The sequence below is a fragment of the Cydia strobilella genome, chromosome 12, assembly GCF_947568885.1.
Source record: "Cydia strobilella chromosome 12, ilCydStro3.1, whole genome shotgun sequence".
NCBI classification, from domain to species: Eukaryota; Metazoa; Arthropoda; class Insecta; order Lepidoptera; family Tortricidae; genus Cydia; species Cydia strobilella.
The window spans coordinates 10,833,414-10,852,333 of record NC_086052.1 but is presented as its reverse complement, the minus strand read 5'-3'; the positions used below and the strand labels follow the sequence as shown (position 1 = coordinate 10,852,333).

Below are 18,920 nucleotides of genomic sequence, written 5' to 3'. Positions count from 1 at the left end.
GAATACAATAGTGTTCTTAGAAGAGTTTCAAAACTTACCTAAGGGTTGATCAACGAAAAACTAATTTTCTCAACTAAAATAGAATTTTGCTCTAGACAGCGCCGTTTTTAAAAGAATGAATAAAATAAATCAGCTTATCCATTATACGATACGTTTAGGTGAGTGAGCCGGAATCGTTGGTTCTATACCAGGTTCTACATATCATACCTATTATTAAGCACATAAATAGTAAGGAGTAGTTACATTATCTGTCAGACAACAATTAGTTTGATAAAACCGTATTAGATTTTAATCGCATCGAGTGTCGACATTTGCCTATGGAAAGTCTCCTTGAGTGCGGCAAGCGGAAATGTTGCCAACAGGTTGGCGTATTCAGAAATGTTAAATATAATGTTAATTTGATACCGATATCAGTGTATCCCTAAGCACACTATTATTTATATCAAATTAGTATCGTGTTTTACGTGCTTTACGCAATTTGCTCCGCATAATAGGAAATTCACCATTGTATTGTATCTTCCATTGACGTTCTTTTTCAACGTTTAAAAAAGACGATGACAATTGAGTCAAGTCATATCCACTTTCTCTTACAGTCACGAGTACGTAGATACCTACGAAACCTTGTAGTTTAAATAAACATTTAGAAGTTTCTTACTTTCCAGTAAACGTCTGGTGCAAGCGGTGCAACAGCATGGAATTAGGTTCAATGTCAAAGTCAAAACACAAAGAGGGGAAAGTGCCTATAACACTAAATGTCATCATCTGACTTTGTTGGGACAAAACGAGCTAGATTTAGATATCGTCTTATAAACAGAACTAGCAAATAAAATTAAAAACAAGAGAAAGAAAATGCGTATGTTATTAATCAGTCTGGTTGTAGGTACTCTTAGTGCTGCTGCTGCGCGCCAAGGAGGGTTTCAGAACCCATCTATGGTAAATTATTTAAACCCAGACTACCTACCTATTTTATGTAAAAGTATTTATACGGTGTTTCTGAACATCTTATTCTTCTTTTTAACTCGAAAAGTGCTCCGATACTCCAATCCAAAATGAATTTTAAAGTCTGTACACGATGAAACCCGGCCACGCATGATGTGGTAATGTACATTTTCAAGCAGCATTTTGCTTTATTAATTTGTGGTTATCAAACTGCATAATAAAATTAGGAACATAATATAAAGTTTGATTGTCTGCGACTGAGCGTTATACACGGTGGCTAAAAAATAAGTGCATTCCCGTTGCCAGGAGATTTTGGGATTATACCGAGCAACTTTTACTCTGGGACCAACCCAACCCGGAAATCGCGAAAAGAAATTGGCTGTTTCATACATTTTGGCTGGTCCATTTTCTATGGGAGGGTGAATTTTTTTTTACGATTTCGTAATTGGTCCCATAGTAAAAGTTGCTCAGTATAATCCCAAAACCTCCCTAGCAACGGGAATGCACTTATTTTTCAGCCAGCCTGTATATTCCACAGTACTTATACTTTTTCTTCTTGTCTTTACCAAATTCTCCATTTATTTTTTTATTATACATATAAACCAAATTATACCTTATTACATTCGTTTTCACAATGCCTAACATTTTTCTGATTGTGTTCAGATTGAGATAGTTCTGTTCTGAGGTGTTTTTACTTTGGTGAAATTGACTTTTTGCTAAAAAAAATGCCTCCCATATATAACAACTTTTCAGTGCTTGGAGTAGAAAGTTTTCCTGACTACCTCATGTAGAAAAGAGTTTTAAAAAGTATATTTTTGGTAAGATGACATTCTAATAAGCATAATACAGCTTATGAAAATATAAATACAATTATGGCATTGTAGTACGAAGCGAGTGAAGATTAAAAAAACGCTGGGCAAAAAATTTAAGGTATGATGGAATATATTTTACGAAACTCACAGAAGCCCATACATTGTAATATGATTTTATTTTTATTATAAATTACAATAATTACAGATTATTAAAATAAAAGAACTGCTTGAATATATGCATTCGGTAAAAAGATATACCAGGTCATGCATGGCCGGGTTTCATCGTGTACAGTTTTTATATTCAATTTTGGTACGGACATCTAGCGTTAATACGTAATCAACATTCTAAATATTATTTCTGTATTTGTTTCCTACTTATTGTTGCATTATTAGAATTCTACCACTAGGAAAGTCTTTGTTTATCACGTCGAAAAAACCTGATATACAACAGATAAGCATGTGCATGATCATCCTCATGATATCAACCATTCCGAAGCATGCAGTTATTCATGCAGTCTACGTGTGAATTATGTTGTTTTCTTAGACCAAATATCAATTACATGGGCATACATGTACTTAATAGGCTACATAGTATACATATCTGAAAGATAATTTTTCGCGCGATATTGATAACATCACAAATTATTGGTTTCAGTCGATATAAATAGCACCGTTGCAAATCGTTTTTTGTCTGTTTTTGTCTTTGTATAATTTGTGCTTTGGCGTGTGTGAATAGTTTTTTTATTTGTTTTGCCATATTAAACCAGCTTGTGCCTACTTTGGCGTGCTACTGTTATTGTATTTTAACCTATCTGCCATAATGTCTCTGCTGCGCCACTTGAACAAATACCAAATGGCGTTATATATTTGATTAAAGTGAAAACAAACTACTTTGTACCAACTTTAAGCATAAAATGATACCTATCATTATAGTAGTATTCAGCAATGGATATCGCAACAATATCATAACTACTTAATATCCTCGTGTAATAATATTATTTCCATGTTTTTTCTAGTGGCGATTGCGTCAAAGTAACATGAGCTTCGTACAAGTATTATCTTAAAACTGCAAAAAAAATTGCAGTTTTAAGATAGAGCAGTTTTGATTTTCTTAAATGTAACCTATACATTGTTATTTGTGTAATCGCAAGTAATCCACGATAGTATTTAAGTACATGCATAGATAGATACTGCACATTGACGACACATGATTGTATACGACACTTTGGTGACCATACAAATACAAATTAAGTGAAAGTGGGGCCTACTTATTATAAACGTATTGCCATGCTGAATCCATTACATGTAATGATGACATCGTTATGCCACGCTAGCGATGTGCCCTGCGGAATGAATAACAATACGAAAAAGCGCAACTTTAGTAGATAACAACCCTTATGTTTATATAGGTAAGTATCAAAAGCAGACTATTCGTTTTACATAGTACTAGCGACCCGCCCCGGCTTCTCACCGATTCTAATTTACACAAAACCTTTACAAATTATACATATGTATAAACCTTCCTCTTGAATCACTCTATTAAAAAAACGCATCAAAATCCGTTGCGTAGTTTTAAAGATCTAAGCATACATAGGGACAGACGGACGGACAGACAGCGGAAAGCGACTTTGTTTTATACTATGTAAGTATGTCAAGTAGCGTGATCCAGAGGCTGAAGGATAAAGGGTGACTCAAACGTATTGATATATTGTTTCATACATTTTGGACAGTTTTAAAAATACCTACTGTACTGGTTATCAGTGGATAGCCAATACACATTTATCAATATTCGTCTACAACAAAAATCCGAAATAACAACTAATCTAGGTACCTAATATGAATATTATGAATACCTATCTCAAGATTTCTGCAGCTTTTAAATATAACAACATGATTTATATTTTTTTATAAACTGAAATAGATATCATACACTAAAGAAAAAGTGACCAAGTCCACCGGAGGCCGAGGCGGGAATCGAACCCGCGAGTTTATAATTAAATAGCAAGTTTATAATTTATATATAGTAGTGTGACTACTTATAAAACACAAATCAAAATATTTCTTAAAAATAATTTGATTTGTTTCCTAGTTGTATTTTTTTATAAAGAGGTTTGGGCAGTAATAAAAGAGGAAACTAATAAAACCATCGAAGAATGGGAATGGCGTTTAATAAATAAAAACACAGGTAAACCTATCTTAAATACAGAAGTACCAGAATATATAAATATGTTTTTCAGTCAAGTAGGGGCACGTGTTGCTGCAAATAATATTCCTGATCATAAAAAATCATTAGCCTATGTAGCAAACTGTATACCAGACCAACCGGAATGTGAAATTCATACTGTACTTCCAACGGAACTGATGAAACTTGCGCAAACAAAAATAAGTAAATCTAACACTAAAGACATCTATGACATATCAGGTAACTTTTTATATATGATCATGCACACTTTATCCGAAGAAATAACGTACCTTGTTAATAAAATCTTGACAACAACAGTTTATCCGAATTCTCTTAAACAAGCCCGTATGTGCCCTATATATAAAGGTAAAGGAGAAAAATCTGACGTGGAAAACTATAGGCCAATTACAATTGTACCAACCTTATCAAAACTAATTGAAGCAACATTATCCAGCACCATCATCAACCATGTTACAAATAACGGTACACTTTCAGATGCTCAGTTTGCGTATCGACCAGGTCAATCCACTACAACCGCGGCGCACCAATTTATTAAGCATATCTGTACTGCCTTAGATGATAAACTAAAAGTCGCAGGGATTTTCTTGGATTTGTCAAAAGCCTTTGACACCGTAAACCATGCACTGCTTCTCAGAAAGTTGGAAGTGTATGGTATACGGGGTCAAATCGGCAAATTGATAAAATCTTTTTTAACTGAGAGAAAACAATCGGTTGAAGTTAAGATTAATGGAATACGACAAAGATCATCTGCTCATAACGTATCCATCGGTGTTCCACAGGGATCCGCATTGGGTAATACTTTATTTCTTATCTTTGTAAACGATTTATGGACATTAAACATAGACGGAAAAATGATATTGTATGCTGATGACACATCAATTGTAGTAAGTGCTGAAACATACGAAGAATTGCAAGTAAAAATAGTTAAAACTATTCACACATGTGAGAACTGGTTCAAAGCGAATGGTTTACAGTTAAATTCAGAAAAAACTAACATAATGTTATTCCAACCGCGTAAACCTACAACAACACTACACGTCACCTTAAGTGACAATAGAATAATACAAACAGTCGACAACGTTAGGCTTCTTGGATTTCAGTTGGATGCTGCATTAAAGTGGAATCTCCACATAGATTTGGTCTGCAGTAAAATTGCGAAGGGTATTTATGCAATGAGGCAACTCAAAACCTTAGTATCGAACGATAGCTTAAAACAAATTTATTACGCCTATGTTCATTCAATTATATCGTATGGCATACTACTATGGGGAAAATCTATAGAAAATGAGCGAGTTTTAAAGTTACAAAAGCAAGCTATAAGAATACTAGTGGGGGCTAAGTATCGGGATCCATGTAGACAGCACTTTAAAAAATTAAGTATTTTAAGCTCAATCTCTGTATACATAATGGAAATAATCTTATATGTAAGAAAAAACATCAAACAATTTAAGGTACGATCACAGTGTAATCCGCGCCAAACAAAACGATCTCTGGATATTATACCAACTACCTATAGATATAGGTTAAAGATGAGTAAGCGCTTACCTGACCCTATGGGATGTGAACTCTATAATAAGTTACCATACAATATTAAAAATATAGAAAGCGAAAGTTTATTCCGTTTACGAGTGAAAACACTTCTGTTGTCTCGCACATTGTACAGCGTTAAAGAGTACATGACCAATGATTATTCCGAATTTGATATTATTTTAAACAATAAAATATTATGTAACCACAGTAGTTGAGCTGACCAATATATAATATTAGTAGTGTTTGACGAAACTTAATTTTTCACTGTATAGAAATAATCTTAATAAAAATTGTAATATTGTACTAATAATACTATACTATATATTGTACTAATTGTACTATAATAATAATAATACAAAATTGTATTCCTATGAACATAATCTCTGACGATCATTATAGTTATGCGTTTTAGGTTTGATTGAAGGCAAATTTATAATGTATTTTATAATGAAATAAAGATATCTTATCTTATCTTATCTTTATCTTATCTTATACTACGTCGGTGGCAAACAAGCATACGGCCCGCCTAATGTTAAGCAGTCTCCGTAGCCTATGTACGCCTGCAACTCCAGAGGAGCTACATGCGCGTTGCCGACGCTAACACTTCGCACCCTCGTTGAGGCTCTGGCAACCTTACTCACCGGCAGGAACACAACACTATGAGTAGGGTCTAGTGTTATTATAGTGTTATTAGGGGTTAGTGTTGTATTGATGAGTTTTAAACAAATGACATTAATATCGCTCCGTCAGTCATGTTGTTATCCTAATCCGAGCAGTACATGCCCAGCCCTAGTTCTCGAATGCTGAGCCGCAAAAATAAATTAATTCAACAATCTTGTAATGAGTAGTTATCTTGACACCTACTTAGTTTCACACATAGCGTGACATTGGCCGCACAAGATTTAAATTACATAATATGGCTTTGTCGTTCGTCATGTAATCCTAAGCTCTGTGGTAAGTACGTGCGGCCCTGTTCGCCGAATCGCCGGCATCGGCAAGCCTCCGGCTACACATCTGAAGGTTAAGAACTGACACGTAGCTTCCGTGTCGAAAGGTCGGCGACTCCAAGCGAGCTTAGCAACTTATTTTGATTCACCTTTCGCCTAAATATAGTTCATGCTGTTATGGAGCGTAACTTGAACTCTGTTGGCATCAACGTACCTTGAAGTACGTGAATTGTATTTACTATAATAGTTAGTGAAATGACAGTTTTCATTAATTACCTACCTAGCTAAAAAAAAAATGTGTGGTTTTAGAAAACCACGATGCAAGTGAAACTTTTTTTCGGATTGTAGGCATTTAACTGCTTTTTTTGAAAAATTATATATTTTAGTAAATCATATGTTAAAACCTTTTAAAGAGTGGGATGAAAATAACCAAAACATAATAGTAAAGTAACCCCACGTTTGCATCTGCGGTACTATGGTGGAGAGCAACGGTCATCACGCGTTGAGTTGTGGTCGGTGTGCGGGGAGGTTCCCACGGCACCACGCGCTTAATGATATCGTGCGAAGGGCGCTAGTATCTGCTAACGTCCCGTGCGTCTTGGAACCTCCGGGTCTCAGTCGCTCTGACGGGAAGAGACCGGATGGGTTAACTTTGGTTCCCTGGGAGAGGGGGAAATGTTTAGTGTGGGACGCAACGTGCGTCAGCACTTTCGCGGCGTCGCATATTGGCCGTACTGTGAGAACGGCAGGGGCAGCAGCCGAGTTGGCTGCAGTTCGCAAGCGGGAGAAATATGAGGTCCTGGCGAACTATTTATTTGTCCCTCTTGCAGTGGAAATTACGGGCTGCTGGTGTACGGAGGCCAAGGGCTTTTTCGGGGAAGTGGGGAGACGCATGCGGGAGAGGGGTTTGGATCCTCGCTCTGGGTCCTTCCTGATGCAAAGATTGTCCATCGCGGTTCAGCGTGGCAACGCGGCGAGCGTCATGGGCACCTTTGCATCGGGGGGGTCACGGGACGATTTTTGGGACGGCTGAAGTTTGACTTATTATTATTAGTGTTAGTTTCTAGGATAGTATAGTTTAGATTTTTAGTTGTAATTTTTGGTTGTAATTTGTAGTTGTAATTTTTAATTGTCATTTTATTATTAAATTATAAATAATATAAATGTTTCGTCAGATATATGAATGTATGAAATGATTATATTATCAAGTAAGTATTTTTATTGTTTTAAATTTGGTACACAAAGATAGTAACTAATAGGAGCAGGCGCTAGCAGCTTCTTTTCTTTGCAATAATTAGGTATCACATTATTAGCAGAATTTCGGGTACTATCGCCACGCCACGTTCTGTAGCTCCGTACACAGTTTGCTCCAGAAATTATTTAAAATTAACACCATGAGTAATGATTCATGATTCGGGTCCATCTTGTAGCTCAAGAATTTCAGGAATATAGTTTGTCAGAGGAAAGTTTCATTACAAACATAGACAGAGAGAATTAAATTAAATTAAAAATTATTTATTCAATCAACAGTAGTTTACAATATAGTAATAATTGGTACCTCTTTTTAAGTAAATCATTACCTGAGTAAAGAGGTACTGCTCTTCTCTTAGTTGGTAAAGTTATACATTATGATGAATAATAATTAAACAAGAACTTAATTATAATAAAATTTAAATGTAACGCAAATTATAACAAAAAAAACTAGAAACAATATGAAAACATGGATTAAATGTATTATATCTATATGTGTACTTTCCTTTTTGTATTAGATATGACATTTGTATATAATATGTGAGTTAGTATTAAATTTCAGGAATGTTTTGTAATAAGAGAGAAGCATACTATCTTTGTCTTACACTAGTACTAGCACCCAAAAGAAAAGGATGAGTATAGTTTTTTTGTACTTATTTACTGTCAGTTTGGTTTGACCAACAGCTCTTATGTCTTGTATAAGCAGGTACCTCCGTAGATGCGCTCTAGTTCCTCCCACGTGCCTTTAGCGGAATCAAATCGCACTATTTTTTTGCAGATTGTCACCGGACATGGTTGTCGTGAACAAAATTTAAGTTGCCTTGAGCACTACTAAAACTTTTAGCCTCCAGTATTGGGAGGCAAATTTCCCTATTTGTGTCATTCTCGTGTTTAATACTTGTGATTTCCATTTTGATTCGGTTACAATATCGAATATTCTAAATAAATATAAGGATTAATGACATTAATGACAAAAGACTATGAACTACTCGAATTAAAGTTGAATTTTAGTAACGTACATACTACGTACCCGTTATTCTTAATGTATTTTGACTGATTCTATTTGAATTTGATAGAAGCCCTACCGTATTTAAGGTTAATATTAAGGTCTATCCTTAAAAGTTTGTATAACATTACAAGCAAATATCAGCCTCAATGAATTAAGTATTGTATCCGTGATGTTCGAAAACAAAAAGTCGTATGCTTATTTTAAAGACTATGAACTTAAGTTCTAGCGCCGCCCAAAAAAATTGGGGCGATAGAATAAAAGTTTCACTTTAATAACTTTGGTAAACGCCATACGTGTCAGCATAATTACACACTTTTAAGTAAATAGTGATTTTACAACCTGCCCTGACAAACAACAAAAGTACATGGTTTAATTTAAACTTAACTAATATTAAACGTCAAAAGTTCGTAGGTAAATTTTCTGACATATTATATTTATGCATGTCCATACACACCATTTTGTTTATGTTGGTTTTATACAATTCAAATCGTGTGTTATAAAGTTTTTTGGAAAAGTGCCAGAACAGCTGGATAGCATTGACATGTCACACCTTCACAACATAAATGCATCGTAATTATGAATTCAAGAGGTTGCAATTTCAATCTTGTGATGGCGGAATTAAGTTTCAAATATGATGGTAGCTTATAAATCACATGGTCTTTTGTTTTGGAGCGATGTGAGCAATGATGCTCACGCGCCGCTGCGCCGATACGGCCGCTGCCCGCGGGCAGCGTGCCCTGTGCGGCATCCACTCCAAACAATCCCTGTAGCAAACCTTTTCTACAAATTACCCACCCACAGCCATTGTACTAAACTAGTACCCGTATCGCACTGACACAATAGTTTTATTGTCTAATTTAAACAGTTATGTTAGATTTCAACATTAAAACTTACTTGTTTCAGGTAAGGATCCAGACTTGAATGCCGATGCAAACGAAACGATTACTCCATTTACTCTTATTCCAGTTTGTAGCTTTATTATATTTTTATTTAAAAATTAATGAGTGCCCGGAAACCCGCATCCTGGGTAGAGTGCCATGCGCTAGACGTACTTGCACTCATGGTGCCCAATAAGTAGATCCATTTTAAATTGATTTGTGCGTTGACTAGTAAATTACCTCAACGAAATTAGGCCAGTGGATTTCTCAATTAACAGTTTGATATACTTACCTGTAATTAAACGAATGAAAACACATTTGTCTATAATTATCTAAAATCAAATTAATAATAATTACTTATATTTTTTTGTGTAAAAACATATTCTTATAATTACATGGAAGTAACAATTTTACTATTAAAAATTATGTATCGTATGCATAAATATTGATCTGCAAATACCGAACGTATGCGTACCGAATTATGATCTACTCGTAATTACGCAGTCAGTAAAAATGCATTAATTATGACGTCCGTATGACGTTCGTCCTTAGTACTGAATGAATTAAAAAGGCTATAAAAAGCAGATTAATCGGATAGAGCAATTATGAGTGCATTTATTAACAATGAAAAATCAATTACAAAGTCAAGTTACGCCAAGATACGACGCAAAAAAGCGTGTAGTGTAGGTTCTTTGCTATCTCTGCTTATCTCGAGTGTAGACACACATAAATAGGTACATCTTTCTCGAAAAGAACACTCATAAAATTGGTAATTAAATTAACATATTGTTGTTTTTCACGGAAAGGAATTTCCCGAGGATCTTAAATAACAAAATAACGAATAATAAGAGTAGAATTTTCCCAACAATATTCGTATAAAGAGAGCGAATTTTCACGTCTACGTCTAATGAACTTGCGGTGTCTTTCTCGTTAATCGAATAAAAACCGGCCAAGTGCGTGTCAGGCCACGCATAATTAAGGAAAAGTTTTTTGGAAAAAGTCATTAATGGGTTAACCGATCATGTTCAAAATTATTTTCGTAATTTTTTTTTTATTTCATATTTTTTATACGCCCGGTTCAAAAGTTAGAGGGAGGGACAAATGATGTCAATAGTGTGAGCTCTCTTACATATTAGTGCGATAGAGAGACGATAGCGTTTGAATAGGCATCTTGGCTAGGTACCCTGGATTCGCGTTGTCTTCTTGCTCAAGTCCTAGCTAGTCTGACCGAGGCTAGATAATGTGTGATCATGCAGTTTGCAGGCTAGCAGGTTGTTTGCGCAGCGCACGTAATGCTCGCCGAAAGCTGGTCAGTCAGGTTCAAAATGCGGAAGATTTAATACGTAATGTAGTGTTTGCGGGCCCGTGCTCTACCATTAATGGATTTTATGGTTTAATTTAATTTGCTGCATATTCTGTAAGAAATACTGCGCACTCAACTGATGGTCACGTGGGTATGGAGCATGTGCTTTTTTTCGAATGACTAGAAATTACTTCTGGTAAACTGTTATAATTTAAAGCAGAATACAGATGTCCGATCCGGGTAGCCAAATAATCCTAACTAAGCCTGTCTTCCACACAAACGTTAAAATTTTTTATTTGTTTAATATTATCATATCAGGCCAATATGTACCGAATACTTAAAAGTATTTACATATGTAATAAATGGAACATGAAACTATTTCAGTGTGTGAAGTTTAATGAACCAATGACATAAAATCTGTTTATTTTGCATATTGAAAATACACTACTAATTCGAAAATTTGGCAAAGTAGCAGCGTAGTGATTTATTTTGAGCTTACCTATCAACATACAACATACGTATAAGTATTTAGTTGGTTTGTTTACATTATTGGTGGGTGCTGGGTTTGCTTGTGGTTAACAAAATTAATATTTTTTGCAAAGATTAGATCGCTTAAAACACCGCAGCCTGGAACTACTTACCAAAGACCCATAAAAATACTTATGTCATTTTAAACGGGAGCAAACAAAGTCCTAGATTGTCTGCTCGTACAACATAGAGAAATGGAACCTCAGAAACCTTCGCTTTTACCTATAATTATCTATAGTTTTGCTTTGATGACTTGTTTTACTGTTTTACAATTTTAAGGGAATTCCCTTCCTTATGCGGCAATGTGAAGGAACAGGAAAGTGCCTCCATTCTATTTTACTTTTTCTCTTAATTGCCTTCTATTTTAGGAGCACTTCTGCTCTCACCGATCTGACTACCTGTGCGAGGTGCGAGGCGATGGCCTCGCGTGCCGGGACTAAAATATCTGCGAATGCTCCTAAATACGGGTTATTTCAAGTTATTTGCTGCCGCGGTGACATCAAACCGGATTATTCAAAGCAAAACGCATTCAAACGCATTACTTATGTCTATGGCGAAGTTAGGAGCTCACCTTCCCAACTTACAACGCGGAAACGTGTTTTGAGCACGTTTTAAATAATAGCATTTGGATTTTATATTTTTATGAAGGTATAAGTATTTGTTTATTAACATAATAGGTATCAATCTATTTAAGTCCCTAACTTAATAACTTGCTCTTTTGCGTTAGTAAAAGATAAAAAAAAAAAACAATAAACAGCTAAATTGCCTAATTTGTTATTTATAAATGTCTTGTTTGTGTGCGAAAAATATTAACTAGAAAATACCATATACTTGTAGGTATCCATTTAGCAACGATTAGTCTCGTTTTTTAAATAGCTTGATTTTTTGTTCGTTGGTACCTATCGATTATATAGCAGTTGGACAAAAACATGTTGTTCAATCGAACGGTTGTGATCGTGCTACAAATCGCCGGCTATCAATCGATTACACGAACTGACAAAAGTGGAGTGGAACATTCTAATGGTTCAATAGGACCTATCGCCGTCCGCGTCACCTTGGGAGACCATGATATGGCATTCTACGGGGCGGTCGATAGTCCCGCAAAAAATATAAATTAAGAAATTGTTGCGTGATATTGCGAAACACTAAATTACAGTATTCATTTTATAGTGCGCCTATTGGACTAAACGCTAAAAACATTTTTTCTTTTAAAATTTATAAATCACAATAGATTTATAAATCACCGTGAACATTTTGCAAAAAAAAAGTTTAATCCATCCCTACAAAAGTTTTTTGGTTTGGTGTCCATTCACTAATGGCACGATGGTACAATTACCTACCTACATACAATTGTTGTATTGTTGTATTTCTACTTTTGACGAGTTCTAGGCCCAGTAGACCCAATAAGAACTAGTGCAACCAAAGCGCATAATGCCGCACCTTATTGCCGCTGCGCTGCCCGCCCAGGGATATTCACGAGTCATAAAAGAGCTCGTAAAGACGACCGCTTTCACGACCTGCTCCTATATGTATGTACGTACTTTATATATATAGTACCACTAGTAGGTACCACTTATGTCGTCTAGCTCCTTTCAATGGCTAAGCTATGCTAATTGATGAGCTATTTGTAATCTGGTGGGAACCCCTTTGCATAATAAGCCCGCTTCTGATTCTGTTCCAGTATTTCACTCGTGTTTGATAACGTGATTTTAATTGATTGAAAACCGTTTTACAAGATTTCGAAAAAAACTTAGTACTTAATACAAATATTAATGTGAAAATCTAAATTTCGATATCTGCCTATATCGCTCTGATATGCAAGTGTTAGAAAAGCATATAACGTAATTTTCGCGGCAGGCCCTCTGCCTCTTAGTAATTATGCAATAACACATTGAGTGGGTGGAGTCAGACCAAGACAAGTAGTCAGCAACGATTTTGATAGTCAAACTTCTATGAAATTATGACGTATAAATAACACTTGCACTGCGTGTGCTGTCAAAATCGTTGAAGACTTATCTTAGTCTAAATCTACTTATACTAAAAATCTTTGATGCTTTCAGACTTACACTCACAAATTATCACTGCAAACATCTAGAAATAGAATTAGGTGTTTATTATTAGATATTTTATAAGTAGGAGTCCTCTGTTCGATTAGATAAAAGCGATTGATTTTGATGCATTTTATTAACATAACTACGAGTACCTAATCAATAATGGTATTGATATAATATATAATACCTCTTAGGCCCACTTGCACCAACCCACTAACCCGGGGTTAAGCGGTTAAACCGTTAACTCAGTGTCAAATTGTACTGGTAACCATGGTAACTCCAGGTTTAACCGGTTGAAAGTGAAATGGTGCAAGTGGGCGTTAGTGACGTTTTTTATTCAGTTTTATTAAAAAATACGCTTGTTCTGCGCTAAATCTAAATAAAATTAATGGTTCTAGATATATTTTTTTAATAAAACCATTTACATGATTATGATTATAATAATAATATAATAAAACCATTTACATGATTATGATAGTATAAATTGTTATTTTTTTATAAGTTAGCGGGCAGAATTTTCATTTTTTGTTGGTACTTATTTTCTCATCAGCAACACCTAATAAACGTCAAAAACAATACTTGCTTACTTGTTCCACTAGGAGGTAGCTACCTAAGTCATAATTTTACCGTTATCATTATCAGTGTGCATGTGAAAATATTTAACTGTCGTGCACATTCTTTCATGCTCGAATGCTTTGATATTTAACCAGTGCAATTAACGTACCTATTAACACCGTATGTACTAAAAATATGTAATAAATAATATTATTATTATTCTCTTTATTTGTCTTTATTCTTACGTTAGGTTTTTTATAATATGTATATAAAAGTACAATATAAAAACACTTACAAAACAATACAAAATACATATAGACACATTATAACAAACCTAACCTAGGGTGCCGCCAGCAGCGGGGCAGGGCCCAAGCTGCCGGTGGTCAGGGCCGCAGAGAGAGGAATAAGCAAATATTATTATTATTATTAATTCATTTATTCATATAAAATAATTACACAGTTATATATATACTATAAATGCGCCAAACTGGAGTAACCAGTTTGTTGGCGCGCCGCGCTCATCTCTTACTTATCTATTGTTAGTAGAAAAGAAAAAAAATGGAACATAACTTGCAAAGCGAATATTGTAAAAAAGAAATATCACCCTTCTACCAGTTACGTTATACTTCTATGAATCTGCAAGCTCCAATTAGCTAGCTTAAAATGAATCCATAACACAAAGCTAATAAACAAATGAAGCTCCCAAAAAAACGACTTGCAAATTCCAGGAAGTACCTAACTACCTAACCTACTACTTATTTAAAACTAGCGACCCGCCCCGGCTTCGCACGGGTGCAATGCTGATGTATTATGCTAGTGCATATAAACCTTCCTCTTGAATCACTATCTATTAAAAAATCTGCATCAGAATCCGTTGCGTAGTTTTAAAGATCTAAGCATACATAGCAGCAGGAAGCGGCTTAGGCTTTTATACTATGTAGTGATGATATATCTACCATTGTGATTACGAAAGGCTTACGAAAGTTACATCCGCCGAATACACGAAGGGCTTGCTAGTATGTAACGGCTGTATAATGTGCTAGCACCTAGCTTCCTAGTTGAAGTTAATCTGGTTAACTAATATGACTTATCGTGTTACGGGAGTTGGCGCCTGCGAAGCCCTGCGCTGCGTGGGTGGAGGCTTAGAAGTGTCGCCTACCAGACCGCAGCTGCCTATGCCAGTGTACCTACTTTTAATCCGGTGATAAATATGTAGATACCTAACTATATCTATTCGTAACCTCTAATATGTAACGAAGTTTGTACTAGCACGGATTTTCTTGTACATTTTTTTCAGAAAAAAAAACAATCGTGCTACTTATATTATTGTTACTAACAAGTAATATTATTTTTTTGTTCGTACCAAATTTTTTATCACGATTATGCTAAATGGTTGTTTTCCTGAAAGGTAATTCCAAGAAATGCATAGGTACGCCTATTTATTTACATGCAGGGGCAAGATTGTGGTTTCGGAGATAATATATCCGCTCTTTATCGGTTAACAATCAGGCTAGGTGCTCTGTTGCAGATAAGATCTCATAAATATATTTGCTCAGTGTGTTCGCGATTGAGTAACGTATAGTACATGCCATATGTGAAAGTTGGCGGTTAATTAATTTATAACCCAAAATAAACCTTTTGAATTGAACCACGAAGAATGCCTTGGCCATATTTGTATCCAGGAATTACTTCCCAATCCAACATAGGAGGAGCCTCGGTTTGTAAGTTATGCAATGTTATATATCGATACAACTTTTTAGACAAAGAAGTCCTTGCCTTTCAATCATAAAGTGTCCTGGTCCAGGTAGATTTGACGGCAAAAGATGGTCCGGAAAATTCAATAGATTACGAACCATGAATGACCCTATCATTTGTGGGGCGTAACAAATGATAGGGTCATTACCGGAACGAATCAAAGGAAAGCTTTCACTTTCCCGCGGCGTGGTATACAGGCGCACGGTAGTCGGATGTTGACACACTAATGTGGGTATTTATGTGGTGTCCGCGGCGCGTGACCGCCCGTGGCTCGGCCGAACTTGACCCACATCTCTCGAGACCATTGTCTTCGTCCCGGCCTCGTCGACCCGCCGCTTAACATCTTACATTTTTCCTCAACAAGTTAACACTTACAGAACCCCACTTCACCTAACGACATTCTGATTGAATTCGAAACGAACTCCCGCATTCCGCCAATCGCCAATGACAGTGTGCGAACTCACTAAATCACTAATGGGTTTACCTATTTGATATTTACATTTTATTTCATGTAACTGCGAACTTCCCAGCTTTCGATTTGAATCTACCAGTTTCCGAATCCCGTTAGATTCGCTGCCCTACTGAGCTTAATATGAACACTTTCCATGTTCTGACGAGCTGGTGCTAAAGTTAAACGAGCAATTTGTCTACATCTACAAATGTATTTAGTTTCAGTAAAAGTGGGTTAGGTATTCAACAAACATTGAGTATATAACCTCATAGCCACGCATATAGACCTATTCTCATGTTCGATAAGTGAATTCACAAAAGTAGCATTATTAACTCTTTGTTATATTGAATAGGTAGTTATGTAGGAAAAAAAATAATGATTTGTTAGATATAGGTACTTGTATTTTGTATGTTTATACATTTATTTATTTTATTTATTTTAAACTTTATTGCACAAGAACAAGTACAAAAGGCGGACTTAATGCCTTGAGGCATTCTCTACCAGTCAACCACTGGGCCAAACAGAAATTGTTAAGGTGGGTGCAGTGCGATGCGAAAATTTTTTTTTCTAAATATAAATTCTAATACTAACGCCAATATACAAACTAGTAATATGTAAATATACTATAATACCTTTATAAACTACATAAATAAACAATATAAATACATATACAAATTTATCATATAATATACATAAATATATATTTGCATGTGCGGGGTAGGGGTGAGGGGGGGGGGAGGGTCCCACTAGACAGTATCTAGCAGGTGCTTGTAGAGCATTCGTTTGAAAGTCAGCTTGTTTGGGGCTTGTCTAATCGTTAGAGGGAGCGAATTCCAAAGACGGATTGCTTGAACAGCGAAAGAAGACGTGAGAAAACCGGTATGGTGAAGGAGAACAGAGAGTTTAAGAGAACGGGCAGCGCGCAGCTCGCAGCTTGGGCGCGGGGTAATAAAGCTGGAGTTACATTTGAGATATTCTGGAGTGATGGGCTCAAATAGGATAGAGAAGAGTGAGGAGAGTATTCGAAAGGATCGGCGCTGACGTATGGGGAGCCACTTGAGCTGGCGGCGGTAGCTGGATATATGATCAAACTTTCGAATTCCAAAAAATGAACCGTATTCCGTTGTTTACCAGTCGATCGAGTTTGTTGAGAGAATTTTGATCCATGTTGGTTGTATGTTTATACATTTAATTTTTTGCTAAATTATCGCATTGGGTTCATCCCGTAATGATAATTGTATGTGTGGAAATAAAAAAATAAAATAAAATAAAATAATTTAGAAATTCTGAAATACGATAGTCACTCAACAATTCCATAAGTTAAGTGCTTCGTTTGCTATGGAAGTATCCGAATAGTGCTACCCGGAACTCTAATAGGTAGCCACTAAGCCTCCGCTGTACGTATTAATATAGTGAAAATCAGTTTCAGCGGTGTATGTTATCTATTTTCATTAACGACAAATAAATAGACATTTTAAACTTTTACAGTGGCAAAGATACGAGTACCTAATAAAAAAAAAGTCGTAGCTTATAGGTAGTTAGGTACTATGTAGAAACGTGATTATTTCGCTTTTTTGATAAACAAATATACCAAATCTTTCACTCAAAGTGGTCTTGGTCAGAGACTCGCTTGGCCGGTTTTACAATGCATTGTATGACCAAAACCTTACTTGTTGTAGATTATTTTGCAATCCCCTGGTTAAAAATTACGGATGGACTATCCTGGCGGAGGAATGGAACTAGGAAGATGATGGTAGTAGTAGTAGATAGTTCTACGCCACACTTTAGGCACTTACTGTCATATAATACCTATGTAATAGAACTAATAGACGTAAAGGTACCTACCTGCATTTAACATTAGTTTAATGTAACGTACGTAAACCACAATGACTGATCATTTCCGTCGTAAAATATTATAATGGAATCGTGATGAAGTGGCAACATAAAACATTTAATTTCCAACATTTACTGGCTGCGACACACTGCAGGATTTATATTATTTAGGTATATATGTTTTTATTTATTTATTGGTACATATAGAAAACATACATTAATAGTAACAAAAATTTCGCCAAACTGTATAACAGTTTGTTGGCGAATTGAAAAATGGCGCCAGCCATTTCACATTATGCTGGATTGTTAGAGTTTAATTATTTAACTAAATGTGTTTACGATAATATTGCATATATTGATTTGTTTTCCACCGTCAACTCATTTCCAACTATAGTGCAAATCAGATAAATACGACCCAAACAAGTATTTATACCTATAAAAATACTTTGAATACCGTTATTGTGCGTAAATACCTTGTGGTCGAAAGGATAATCCTCACTATCAAGTCGGCAAACCGCGGTCTCTAGCCACACGTGGCTCTTTGGAGGTACGAATCGAATCGTTCTAACGATATAAGTGAATGAACAAGCCTTTGTTTGTTTCCAGGCATGTCTCTCGACGAGGGCAGACAGTCGCAGCGGCCGTACCGGTACGGCATGGTGCTGCTATGCGCCGGAGCGCTGATTAACTGGCTAGGACTGGCAGAGGATTACGCCGAGCCGGTGCGCTACGTCGGCGTGGCTTGCATCGTGGCCGGCGCGCTGCTCATCTGCGCCGCCATGTGCTGCTGGCTGCAGTCGCCCGCGAGGCAGCCGCACAACGAGCGCTCCTCGCCTGACACACATCAGGTCAGTACCAACAGTACTCAAATAATG

General features: G+C 36.0%; 1 protein-coding gene across 6 annotated transcripts in view; it reads left to right on the top strand.

Moving 5' to 3' along the window:
* The window catches only part of LOC134746110 (uncharacterized), an 89,834-nt gene that overhangs the window by 68,704 nt on the left and 2,210 nt on the right, over positions 1-18,920 (top strand). For all 6 annotated transcript variants that reach the window (XM_063680366.1, XM_063680368.1, XM_063680365.1 and 3 more), the window contains one exon: positions 18,652-18,893. In XM_063680366.1, the coding sequence (XP_063536436.1) occupies positions 18,652-18,893 (242 nt within the window). The remainder of the gene's footprint in view (positions 1-18,651; positions 18,894-18,920) is intronic.